The 14,207-nt window shown below is 38.8% G+C and overlaps 1 protein-coding gene across 1 annotated transcript in view; it reads right to left on the bottom strand.

The window, feature by feature from the left end:
• NEO1 (neogenin 1) overlaps positions 1-14,207 on the bottom strand; it is a 246,440-nt gene that overhangs the window by 20,397 nt on the left and 211,836 nt on the right. The window contains 5 exon segments of the mRNA XM_036842776.1: positions 3,702-3,770; positions 7,510-7,704; positions 9,573-9,680; positions 11,530-11,668; positions 11,749-11,972. Coding sequence (XP_036698671.1) covers positions 3,702-3,770; positions 7,510-7,704; positions 9,573-9,680; positions 11,530-11,668; positions 11,749-11,972 — 735 coding nt within the window.

The raw sequence follows: 14,207 nt of genomic DNA on the forward strand, positions 1-14,207 counted from the left end.
GGAGAGGTGTGCAGAGGCCACATCATTCAGGACCTTGAAGAAACAGATTTTCTTCTTCTTCTTCCTATTATTGTTCCCTCACTGCTCACAGGATGAGGCTCAGCTTTTTATCAAGGCCTTTTGTAGTCTTGTTCTTCCATTTTCTGAAACATAGTTGTTTGCTTCCCACCTCGCTATAAAAGTTATGCATGTTCATATTATAAAATATGGGAAATCTCTCTACACAGATCTAACCACCATGGATATATGACATCTTTTCTTCTAGTTACTCTCTCTTATTGCCCTAATAATCAAAGCTGTACAATAACAGAATGAGCTGTTTTGCTTAACTATTGCTAGTGACTAAGTATTTAGTCACTAGAAGAAGTACTTAAGAAGAGTCATCCTACCCATCTGGGATGTTGTGGAAGAAATTCCTACCATGAAGGTATGGTCTAGGAACCTGTGTTCTTAGAAAAGCTCCTAAAGTGATTCTCACATACAACCTGGCTTATAAACTTACGATCTAATCCAAACTATACTTATTGTGGGAATCCCTTCCATAACACTGGATTAGCGGACCTTTCACTTTTGATTCTATGATTTTATAGGCTACTAAGCACAGTCCTAAATGTGAGATAATTTTGACAGCTTAAGAGCTTATTCTTCTACAGTTGCTTTAATCACTTTTGTCCTTCATTTCTGAGAAAAAAGTCAGCAGATAGACAACTTAAATTGTACACACTGACCTTCAATAAAATAACATTTTTATATTTGGGAAAGACTATGGAACTGGGAGCCAATACAATTAGACCATACTAGGGCTTTACATAAAACTTTTATTAATAGCAGTGCTGAGTTACTGGGTGGGGAAGTGGTGGGGCAGGCACTGCAAATCAGAGGCTGGGGAGCTGGGGTGTGGGAGGCAAGCAGAGGTGGTGGTGGCAGTTCTTTCCTGCATTTAACAGAGACAAATTCTCATTTAATTGCAGTTGACCTCTAACTTCTGAGCTGGCCAAAAGCTCCCTTTTAAAATAGAGTAAGAATGAGCTGCCAGTGGGAGCATCAACCCTCCTACCAGGGACATTAAGGCTCACCTGGACTATTGCAACAGCTTCCAAACCACTCTTTTCTGACTTCATACTCGTGACACCCAACTCACTCTCTGCTGTCATCAGGGTAACAGTAGTAGATACTCAATAAGTGGAAGTCACAGTTTACCAGTAGTATCAGACATCTTACATATGTTACTTACATGAGGAAGCTCACATTTCTTAGCACCAGCGCTTGAGCTTTTGACAGGCTGGTTCTAACCTACCTTCTCTAACATGAGACTCTCTATCCTGTCTCTAGGCAGTGTGATCCCTGGAGAAAGCAGGTTTAAAAAATTTTTTTTTTAAACATCTTTATTGGAGTGTACTTGCTTTACAGTGTTGTGTCACTTTCTGCTGTGTAACAAAGTGAATCAGCTATACGTATACATATATCCCCATATCCCTTCCCTCTTGCGTCTCCCTCCCACCCTCCCTATCCCACCCCTCTAGGTGGTCACAAAGCACCGAGCTGATCTCCCTGTGCTATGCAGCTGCTTCCCATTAACTAGCTATTTTACATTTGGTAGTGTATATATGTCAATGCTACTCTCTCACTTCATCCCAGCTTATCCATCCCCCTCCCCGTGTCCTCAAGTCCATTCTCTACGTCTGCGTCTTTATTCCTGTCCTGCCCTTAGGTTTGTTAGAACCATTTTTTTTTTTAAGATTCCATATATATATGTGTTAGCACACGGTATTTGCTTTTCTCTTTCTGACTTACTTCACTCTGTATGACAGACTCTAGGTCCATCCACCTCACTACAAATAACTCAGTTTAGCTCCTTTTTATGGCTGAGCAATATTCCATTGCATATATGCACCACACCCTCTCTATCCATTCACCTGTCAACAGACATCTAGGTTGCCTCCATGTCCAAGCAGGCTGTTTTAAACTGCCATGCCTCCACACATGCTTTTATTGTGTCCTAGGATGTTCAACCCCCTCCTCAACATTTAGCAATCTTCTCTGTGCCTTTTAAAATCTGGGTCAGAGATCATCTGTTCTACAAAGCTTTCTCTTTTCTCTATCAGGTAGTTTGTTACTCAATCCTCCTGCTCCTACAGCCTGTTACATAGAACCTGAACCTTTAGAAATATGTGTGAATAAATGAATGAATGCATAAATGAAAGATAAGACGAAGAAATAATTGCTTTTCTCACAGTCTTGAATATTATACTGTGGACAGCACAAAAATGTAACATATGTATCCCAGGAGGAGAAACTCATAAAGTCCTAGAACTCAGAGCCTAAAAATTTCTTGAGGGCTTCCCTGGTGGCGCAGTGGTTGAGAATCTGCCTGCCAATGCAGGGGACGTGGGTTCAAGCCCTGGTCTGGGAAGATCCCACATGCCGCGGCGCAACTAGGCCCGTGAGCCACAACTACTGAGCCTGCACATCTGGAGCCTGTGCTCTGCAACAAGAGAGGCCGCGACAGTGAGAGACCCGTGCACCGCGATGAAGAGTGGCCCCCGCTTGCCGCAACTAGAGAAAGCCCTCGCATAGAAACGAAGACCCAACACAGCCAAAAAATTTAAAAAATAAATTAATTAATTAACTAAGAAAAAAAGAATGAAGTTCTCATTTAAAAAAAAAATTTCTTGAAGCAAGCAAATTTGTCTGGCTCTCCTAAGAACTGGCTGATTTCACAGAAGTCTGGGCAATACCACTTTTTATTTAAATAGATACTGGAGACTGAGATAATTTTATTTCTACAATTAGATCAGGAGTTTCCAGAGGAATAGAAACTCTTTTCCTTTCTCTTCCATATGTTTCTTTTTTTTTTTTTCTTATTGGAGTAAAATTACTCTACAAGTGAGGAGACAGTAAGGGTCATTTCTAGTAACTATTTTTGTGGACATTTTGCCATCCTGGATTCCCACATCTGGTATAGAACCCCATGCCTTTCAGGCTGCGTGTGACAGTGGAAAGGACACAATCTGAAGTCAGAAGACCTGGGTTTTGGTTCTAGGACTTCCAGAATATGTGGGTGGATCCAGGCACATTACCTCTCCGCTGAGTCTCTTAATGTATAAAATGGGAATAATGATACTTGTTCTCCCTGCCTCACCACAGTGTTATGAGGATCAAATGTGATTTCATGTGTGAAAGTAACTTACAAATGGTGACGTTCAGTAGAGAAGTAGGTGTCATCATTTAAGTAATTAGAAAGCATCAGCTCTTAGGATGGCTTGGAGACTGGTAATAATTTTTTAGAATTCCCAAACTAAAAACACTGCAGTAAGTAGTGTGGGAAGAAATTATTGATTCCAAAGCATTTCTCTGCCTTGTTCTAGATGATAGCTAATCCCACTAAAGGGTTTATTTTTGAAAGCAAGATTCTAATTATTTTCTAGAGGCAGTGGGCAAAAGGAAGACTTGTTTGTTTAGAATTATTTTAAGCTGGATATGTGGGGAAACAATTTTATTTCTGGACCCTATAATGAATGAGTTTATAGTAATTCAGCAAACATTTGCCAGAAAATGCCTAAAGCCAGCTCTATTAAATAAAAAGAAATGAGTAACATGCTATTATCCACCACACAGGAGCTACAAAAAACATTTCAAGATTTCAAGCACAACTGCATCATGCCCATAGGAGGCCAAAAAAGCCACAGGAAGGGCTTTACCGCTCATCGGAGGTTTGTAGTCGGATCCTAGGTCTGGCAGACGGCTTCCTTTCCCTGCAGACCCTGAGGCTGAAGAAGAAGAACTCATGTCAATAACAACCAAATCCATTGGTGTGACAAGTCTACTTCACAGCTAGTGAGTGTTTTCTACAAAAAAAAATATTTTCAGTCTACTCTGTCCATGAGAAAAGGAAATAGCACGCACACAACAGGGGAAAATATAGCCTATTTGTGCAAAACAAACTAAGGTATAGCCTTCTATGCAATGAGGCATCTGAAAGGCTGACACCTTTGTTCCATGGCTGTATCTAGGGTGTAACAAAGCTGCCCCTTGCTGTTAAGGTTTCTCTAGCCCAGGAAACATTTGCTGAAATACTACCCAGAGCACTTATGGCAAAAGTAGCTTCTCATGGAAAAGGGACTAAGGGGACCAGTTAGGCTAACTTCTGCATTAAAGAAATGGACTCTTCCAAGGGATCGGCTATGTTGATCTGGCCTAGTGGGTGTCAGTAGTGTTTGGATTCTTTTCTCAAAATATAAAGCTGCCTTTCCAAATATAAAGTTACCCTAAGCGGGAGCAGGAAGGCAACTGGACATTCAAACTGGGTTCTCAGTTCTCGCTCAGTCAACCTAAATATCCAAAGATAAAAAAACAGTCTTCCCTCTAGTTGCTCACAAAAGACACTGTCTCCTAATCCATCATCATGGAACATAACAAGTGAGGCTGCTGACCTTGGGCTTGGGACCACCTCATAAGCAGGCCTCAGAAAACACAAATATCAGTTTTTTAGACATTTATATTCTTGGTCTTGAATTTTATTCTTCACATTTATAGAAAAAGCTGCCTTGTAAAGCAAATATAAGGAGTCCGTCCCCAGTAAAGCAAAGGTATTCCTCAATCCAAAGTCTGGGGCCAGAAGGCAGTCTCATACTTCTTTTGAAGAAGTTTGCAAGAACTGCAAAGTAGAGCTGCTCCACATAGTTAATACAGCACAGTGCGTAACAGACTGCCTGCACCGGAACACTGGCTCCATCATGCACTAACTGTTTGACTTTTGGCAAGTTATTTAGCTATTATTTTTGGGTCTTAGTTCCCTCATTGTAAAACAGTGATAATAGTGGTACCTACTTCATGAAATGGTTGTGAGGATTAAATGCAAATTTAATCCTATAAAGTATTTTGAATACTGCCTGACACACAGTAAATGTTCAATAAATATTAACTACTAAATAAATCTTTAGGGAAGAATACTATCTTATCCTTTGCAGAGGTAAAGAGCATGAAGCTTCAGAAAACACTTATAAATGAGAGTTATTTCTACAAAATAAAGCTTGACTGGAAATGCGTAAACCAGACGTGTTGCTGTAAAACATTACAGCTAATATCAAGTACTGCTATAAATTATCAGACTTGGAGGAAATGGAAGAAATTAAAATCTGAAGGTTTCTGTATGTAGTTCATTTAACGAATAAATCTAGAAATGAAAACAGTATTTTCTATGTTTCCAGAAGCTCAAAACCCCTGAAGGTAACAGAAGTTCTTGAGTATCCACAAGGGCATATTCTAGAATTTAACTCACAGTCCTTGACCCTTTCCCATTGTCCATACTCATTACTTTATCCCTTTACTTCTGATGCCGTCATTCCTCCCAAATGGCACACACCATATGTCAAGATTCCAGTTTTTCTTTTCACTGTGATAAGCTGGCAGAGGTGAAACAGCCCTTGTAAGGCTCTTCATATTTAAGTGCACTTATTTGTCAGGTAGCCCACATTTAAGCCAAACTATCCAGAGTAACGTATTATGTAAATAATTGCCAGTGAAACACACTTTGCCAAGAAACCGATTGGCTTAATTCCTATATTTCTTAACATTTTTCCTTTATATTTAACCTATGAACAAGAAATTCCAGGGATTAGCCAAACACCAAAAATAAATATGGGCAAAGAATTTTAAATACCAAAGGTGCGGTGTAGCTGAGAATTGCACCCTGGCTTATGGGGTGAAGTGAGGGAAGAACAGTGAGCACATTTATATTCTGTGCATATTCAGTATAGTTACTCTTTTATTCTCATGCTTAAGTCAAAGGTTCTACCATGATTAGGGTGCCTTACACACAGACACACACACACAGACACAGAGGTATGTTTGCAGTTTCTCTAACATACAACAAAAGGCTCACTAAATGCAAACACATTTCCAAAGCCCTAAAACTTGAAACTTCAAATTCTGAATCTTCCTTGCCATTAACCAAGATCCAAAGACTCTGTATTTCTAGTAACTACTCCTAAAGAATAAAAGCAACCATCAAATTTACTTTTACTGCTCTTAGTATAGAAAACAGGTACCAACTTTAGCTGACTTCCCAGAGATGAAAATCACAAAGTATAGTTACCTCTCCACCATAGCAATTGCAGTGAAGAGACTACACTGACAATTTCAAGAATGGTGACACTGAGGCCCAAGCTTCCTAAACTTCCACTGTAAACTGTCTCTATCCTCTTTTAAAATAAGCAGATATATTTAAGAGAAGAAATGAAAAAACAGCTCTGAATTAGGCTTACAACAAGACAATAGAGACCACTAATTTTGTCACAGATAATCATACAATTCAGTAGGGTACATCTGTAGATTTTCTGTTGGGGGGAGGAAAAGAGGGTATTCACTGAATTTGATTAAATTTTTCACTTAGAGATGTTAATACAATTCTAGATGCTACAAACATGACAAATTGGTATGCTTGTTCTCATCATGGCCCAAATCCCTATCTGTGTCACAGAATTTCAGTATCTTAGCACAAATGATAATCTGGCCCACATTTAAGGCCAATCTCCTACAGCTGCAGAAGTTTGACTCAGTTTTTTTCCTGCCAGTCTATTTAGCTCCTAAGGATCAACAGATTCCCCAGCTTTTCAGATACTCCAAGTGCCACAAACATGGACTCAACTCTACTGTGGCCAATAAATATTTGATTTTTAACACATGGTACTGGTACTGATTTTCAGGAAAAGAAAAAACCAAAAAAACCAGAAAGCTAATAATAGGTCACAAAAGAGAGGAAAGGAAGGAGAGGCCATCTACTCATTTACCTTGATCATTAGCCATTTTATCAGAGGAGTCCGCTAACAGGCCAAGCACAGGGGAAGAAAAAAACAAGAGCAAGGATCACAAGCTTTGAAGATGGGACAGGCAGAATTTTTACAGGAAAAAATAAAAACCCACAAACTTCCAAACACGTTGAGTCTTGTTTTTCGTACTAACAGAAGAGAAATCCATGTATGGTTTCCATACTTCCAGACTCAGTCCCCGACTTACTTTTATTCCTAAGCTTACTTGGTTCAATATTTTACCTTCACTTTCTTATCTGGAGTTTTCTCTAAAGGGCCCCTTTTAGTCTCTCTTTCTCTCTACAAAGGTCCATGAATAAGCCTTTCAGGTTACAAGCCTGCATGTGTTGAAAGAGAATCATCCATCACAATAAACATGCTACTACGCTGTATGGGAACCAAGAGAATCCCATCTGATCTGACTGGTAAGAACTTTTAGATCACTGCGATTCATCTGCCTCAAACAGCCCGAAGTCAAGAGTTCCCCTGTAAATTATATGGTTAGGTCAGTAACCTAGGGAACATTGATTTGGTAGTCAGTGGGTGGGATCATTTTGAGATAAATGCTCACACTGTGGCTCATAAGTACACCATCAGGACTTCCTGTATCATCCACAGTCTCTACATGCTAAAGTGACATGTGCATGCATAGCTCCACTCAAGAGACACACAATGAAACACTCTGTTTGGGAGGCTTTACCTTTGGGTGTTCTGAACTGGACAGCTTCAGACATGGGCCCCATGCCCTTTGAGTTCCGAGCTTGGATTTTGAAGTAGTATGGTGTGTCAAGTGTTAATTCCTGTATCTGGTGAGTCAGCCTGTTTCCCACAACAGGCTCAATAACCCAGTCGTGTATCTCTGCATTCACGTCCGTACTGTAATATATGATGTAACCTATCCAAAGGAATTAATGGGAAAAGGAATCTTATTCCTGCTTTTTCTTTTGCAATCAGTTAAGTCAATAAAGATATGTTACAGCATATACAAATAGAGAACTAGTTACAGATTAAATTAGCAATGGTAAAATGCATTTTAAATGCTACACTAAACATAATATAGAGAAAATCACAATTTCAACAGTGCCAGACTGTAAGTTACCATCTATATCTGCAGCTGAAGTAATAAAAGTAAAGATAAAAATATAGGGTTAAATATTCTCATAAGCTAGGAAATTATATAAGGAAAATAACCTAATCATCATTCCAACATCCTATACTTCAAGGGTCTACAATTAACTCAATGCAGTTTTGAAAACTAGTAACTAGTAACGGCCTGACAATGCTATATATATATATATTTTTAAAATTTGTTTATTTAATTTATTTATTTTTGGCTGCATTGGGTCTTCGTTGCTGCGTATGGGCTTTCTCTACTTGTGGCAAGCAGAGGCTACTCTTTGCTGTGGTGTGCAGGCTTCTCATTGCGGTGGCTTCTCTTGTTGTGGAGCACGGGCTTCTAGGCACGTGGGCTTCAGTAGTTGTGGCATGCAGGCTCAGTAGTTGTGGCTCACAGGCTCTAGAGCACAGGCTCAGTAGTTGTGGCTCGCAGGCTCTAGAGTACAGGCTCAGTAGTTGTGGCGCACGGGCTTAGCTGCTCTGCGGCATGTGGGATCTTCCCGGAGCAGGGCTTGAACCTGTGTCCCCTGCATCGGCAGGTGGATTCTTAACCATTGCGCCACCAGGGAAGCCCAACAATGCTATTTTAACTCTCACCAATGTGATTTCCCAGGAGAAAAACTCCTAGGAGATGTGCAGCCACCTCTGCTAAATTCTCCCAAACTTGGGGTGGGTGAAGTCACAGTGAAACGTCACTTGATACATCCACCAGAGGGCACTCAATCTCCATGGTTGAGGCAGGAAGAACCACAACCACAAGCCTACCTGACCTACACAGTGCAAAAATGCACTGCATCATTACTGGTTTTAAAGACAAAACAAAATGTAATCCATGTCAAGTCATGCTTAATTCCTTTATGGAAGAGGCACATTCTAAAACCTAAATTAAAAATTTCATAAAGACTTGGGATTTATGGAAAGGGATTCCTATTGAAAGCCAAAGCAGGACAATGCTAAGAAAGGCCTTCAGTTTCCTTAGGCTGCCTTATTCATACAAAGAAACTTCAGGAGGCAAACTCCTACTCCACAGCATACACCTACTTGAAGCAGAGGCAGGTTTTCCTCCCTGATAAGGCCAAGGAAGGCATAGTGCCCTCTACTCTGAAAAAATTCAAGGTCCCTTCAAAGGCCTAAGCCAACTCGGACTTTTAACTCTAGTTATAAGAGCACAGGAAGCTGAAGTAGCAGCTCTGGTGAAAAAAGAAACTAAAAGCCTAATGGGTTTTTTTGGCTTCTGGGTAAAAGAACTGAGTTTATATTTATTGGGTATTATCCTGTAGAATTAGGCAGGGTCTTTAATCTCAAAGCTGGTCATCTAGTCAGAGATAGAGAAGAACAGCTTTCCTGAGGAAAATAAATATGTCCATAAGTTCCACTATAACCAAACGCTGTCTAGTGCAACCCATGATCTTCAGTCTTTCATGCAACATGGGTCAGAACAACCAGCTAGTGAATCATTTTTATGTCACTAAACAGCACGTCCTTGCTCCACCTTCCAGGACCATCATGACTCACAGCACCTCATAAAATGGCCAAGACAGCCTTAAGACCCCCACTTCTCCTAACAAGGAGGCACTCTCCTGGAATGCTTCTGCCAGGCAGGAACAGGGAACAGTCACACACTCAAAGGCATCTTAGGCCTCTTACCTGTAATTTTGCCATTGGCTTCAGAGGGAGGCTGCCAATTTACAATTATGGTCCTAGGTTTTCCCTCTTTACTCACAACTGTCACATCCTTGGGTGGAGAAGTAGGAACTACAAAATAATAATACTTTCAGTAATTCCCGTCCATTTCAATTTAATTCACCCTTTCCTCAACCCTTTCCATTTAGAAGGCACAATGAAGGGCAGAGGCAAAAAAGATAAAGCCTCCTGGCTTCAAAGAATTCACTGTCTATCTATAAATAGCTCCAATGAAAAGAAGAATATGCAAAGTACCAAAGAGGAAATACCACACCATGAGGATACAGAATAGGCATCCAGATGGGGAGGTCAGGGATATGCAGGCTAGTTAGGGAAATCAAGACATTTGTAGTCCCTGCTTGATAGATCAGAAGACTGAAAATGAGAAATGTTATATAATGTGCCCAAGATGACATTTTCCTCCCAATTTGGATTGTTTTGTTAGAATACTTTTAAGTATAAAGTAACTTTCTCTCTACCTATAGTTGGCTCTCTAAACCAAATACAATGTTTGAAAACCACCATTCCCCCAAAGAATAAATGATTTACAAATTGATGCTTTTTTTTTTATGTTAAGTTTACGCTGAAAAGATACTGTCAACTATTGAAGGTTACTGCTCTGAAATGTAAAGCTGTTTATGGAACAGAAAAACCAATAAAATAAAAATGACAGTGCATCTGTATTTCCATGTTATGGCTGAAAACTTTTAATGTACTAGTTGGAAAATGCGCAAAGTAAGTATATCCTTAAATTTACTCTTCTCTTCCTAAAATACTGGAATTCTCCTAGTATAAAACGGAAGGGAGCCAAGTGAAATGCAAACTTCTGATGGAGTATCATTTATTACCTAATGGGCTGGAATGAAAGCACAAAGATATTCTTAAAACTGGCAAAGAAAGCAAACTCAAGGTCTATTTAAGCTTTTGTGCATTATATTTCTTTCTCTCCAAATCTATCCCCTTTTCTCTGCAGGAAATTCAACCAACTGTGAAGATAAAAAGACATTAGGGCCAAACCCAATCTATGGAGACTTTATAGCTCCATTTTTTTCATTATTCATTTAAAAGAGAGAAAGAAATAGGAGGGTGGAATAGACAGAGCCTCCCAACGGTAACACACCTCCCCATGCTAGGGAAGTACAAGGGGCAGAAGGGTAGGTCTACAAGTGAGCAAAAAGCAAGCAAAATCTTAAAATTGGATGGCTTGCTTTCCCCTTGATTTACTTAGCTGTCTTTTTTCTTTCATGTTTACTTACAGACAAAAACCCTAAGAATACTCCAGTGGGAGATTTTATAAGACACTCACCAGTTTGCAAGAAAGCTCCTAGGGCAGGCTTGTGGGGCTCTGGTAAAGTGCTGAGGCTCTAGCAAGCATAGCATTGGTGAAAGGCAGGCCACTTCATCTTTTCTATCTCAATTTCCCAGTAAGGCAAGGTTAATAACCATTAATTCCTTACATCTACACAGTGCTTTACAATTTACCATGTACTTTATTTATAGGGTACTTTATTTTACCCTATAAAGTAGGAAAGGCAGAGATCACCCCTCTTTTATAGATGGAAGAAATAGATTCAGAGAGGCTGCATGACCTGCTTATGATCACAGTCAATAGATGGTTGACCTTGGAATTGAACTCAAGTCTCATGACTCCTAAAATCTAGTACACTTTGTATTACATTGTCCTGCTATTTGCTAATGTTCCTGTACAACGATGAAAAAACATAATTCATCAGCTGAAAAAGCAAACACTGAACTCCAGCTGTAGCTGCTCACTGTGTTCTGTAAATATGTCAATTCATGCACTCAATTCTTTCCTTGGGTAGTAAAAACAGGTGATGAGATGTCTTATGACTTGAGATATGGCACAACATTACTTGCAAAGAGAAGAAATGCCATGTGACAAAGTTCTGACAACACATACCTAATTCAAAAGTGGTCCCATGTGCTGTCATACTCCATGTGCTTGATCTTCGACCTTTGGTCACCATCACAGAGAATTCATAGAGTGTATTTGGTTTTAAACCAGTCACCAAATAACTCAAAGTCGTTGCATTAGCATTCTGGAAATATATGAATCAAGAGCTTCAGAGTCAGAAAATATCAAGAATTAGGTTTTCAACCAGAACAAATGTGCCAGTACCTTATACTTGGTGTTTGCTGGGATGTTGGTTTTCCATCGGACTGTGTAGTATCGGGAGTCTGTAATCTTCTGGTGTTTGGGCAGTGAGTTGTCTGCCCATGTAATCCTTATGGTGTCATGACTCAGAATGGAAGCCTGAACTCCCACTGGTGGCATCATGGGAGTAGGATCTGGCACTGGAGTGTATGGAGCATTAATAACAAACAAATCAACTTCAGAAGTGTCTGGGTAAAAAGTAATTAAAAAATGGAAGTGGCATTTTAACATAAACAAAAATAAAAGAAAAGGGAAATGCAGGGTAATATAATGGAATGAAAGGTGAGAAATGGAGAAAGAGAAAGAGAATCCAGAGTTAACAGATAACCACCATTCATTTAAAAGAATATTTCCACTTGTGTTCTTTCAGGAAAAAATTGCAGGAAAGCATATAGAGAAACAGTAATTAACTATTTTCTTCTCCTGTATTCTGTATGTATATTGAATAAGTATATAAAATTTGGTAATCCAGTGATTATATGAATGTATTCAAACTTGAATTTTCTTTTTCCTAAGAAGTTTTCTTTAAATTACTTGAAAATTCTACCTCCTGTCCAAAAAGGATCAGTAAAAGATGAAAACTGCTTTTAACATCAAGGGTATTCTTTCTAAACAAATAACACAAAGCTCATGATCTGTTTTGATATTTCAGTGACTATGGTTGAATTTTGGGGACATGGCTTATCAATGGGTATCACTGGACATGTAGGGGTCCCTACTCTAAAACATGAGTCCTGAATATCAGCCAACAGCAACTTAGCCTGGCCTTGGTATTGGGCGTATCTGATACCCATGCAGGGTCCAGTTCAGATCTGCTGATGTCCTGGGTCTAAAAGAAGTGCAGCGATATGGCTCACATGCAAAAAAAGCAAAGGGAACTCAAGGGCATTACTCTTCGTAGAGGAAAGGTAAGCTGACGCCATGCAGGAATATTTCCACACTTTCTCCAGTAGACTTAGAACAACCCACTGATGAATCCCAATCAGTTATGGGAAATGCCAGTTATTAAGGGTCTAAGTGACACAGCCTTTGAACTTTAGAAATCAGAGCACTTATTTGATAGAAAGGAAAGTCTATACTCATGTGCTGTCCTGCACCATATGCAACAGACACATTGTCTAAGCTTCATTGTCAAAACAAAGGCCAGAATGAGCACAAAGGCACCATGAGCCCAGGGCAATACAGTAGCATCCATTTGGGCTTTCCCAACTCTTGGCCAGTTTTCTAAGTATATACACACTGATTTATTTTAAGTGAAGGTTTTAAAGTGGGTTTCCCACATAGTTACAGTGACTAGTCCTTTCTATAACCTAAAATCTGAAATGGCATGGGCCTTGTTTATGAATAATTGCCAAGCTAAAGAAATAGTCTCCATTTGTGTATTTCCTACACAATGAAGACTAAAAATAACACAGGAACAGCATACGTTATAATCAAGGGCTTTGTTCAAAGATCAGGACACATGCCAATTAGTTACAGAAAATGCACCTTCAGGTGCAAACATCACCAAGACTTCTTTGAGAACTTTTTTCTTATTTGTAACAACTCTTGGAAAAGATAACTAGGTTACATGACTTATGAACATTTCCCCTTGTATATTTCTAGCCATGCTATATTTTTAAGTCACATAAAAGAAAATAATTCCGAATTTGTTTTTTTTCTATTATAGACTGATTTAAGAAAGTAGCAAACCGCTTAAATATTCTTTTTCACCTTACTTTTTTTCCTTTCTGAAATACCAAAGCTATTTTTAAGAGAACTTATAAATTGTAAGCACACAGGAGCAGAAGACAGGACAGAACTATCAAATATGTAGCAATGGTGCTGGTGTTTTTAAGTAAAAGCATAAAAAAAGGGGACAGAGATTATCTTTTTAAAACGAATAATGCCAAATCCATACTATTATGCAAAGTATCCAGAATACATAGCAGGCAATACAGATTCACAATTTTGAGAAACAAATAGAAAAGAGCATTTCTGAAAATGCTAAATTCTTCGGTTTTCAGTACCCTTTAGAAAATTTTGCAATTCTAATATATTCACTTCAATGAACTTTCTCATTCAAATCTAAATCACGTTTTCCATAATCTACAGAAATTTTACATTATTCTTTTAAAGATATTTTAAATAGATTAAATTACTAAGAAAAATAATAAATATTTGGTCTCTTTTGTAATAAATGTACAGTTGATCAAATGGATAGTACATATGACTTCATACTTTCTATAAATATAAAAAGCACATAGAAAAATACCTTCCCAACTAACTCAGGTGACTAATAAAAAAAATGTTGGATTCATCAGTCATATACATTTATTCCATCAGTAACCTATATATTTCCTCAGAGATATGGAGATCCTTTCATTTTTTTTCTCATTTTAGTTATAACTCACATGACCAAAAGATGAAAAATCGTTTTTATT

The sequence above is a fragment of the Balaenoptera musculus genome, chromosome 2, assembly GCF_009873245.2.
Source record: "Balaenoptera musculus isolate JJ_BM4_2016_0621 chromosome 2, mBalMus1.pri.v3, whole genome shotgun sequence".
NCBI lineage: Eukaryota > Metazoa > Chordata > Mammalia > Artiodactyla > Balaenopteridae > Balaenoptera > Balaenoptera musculus.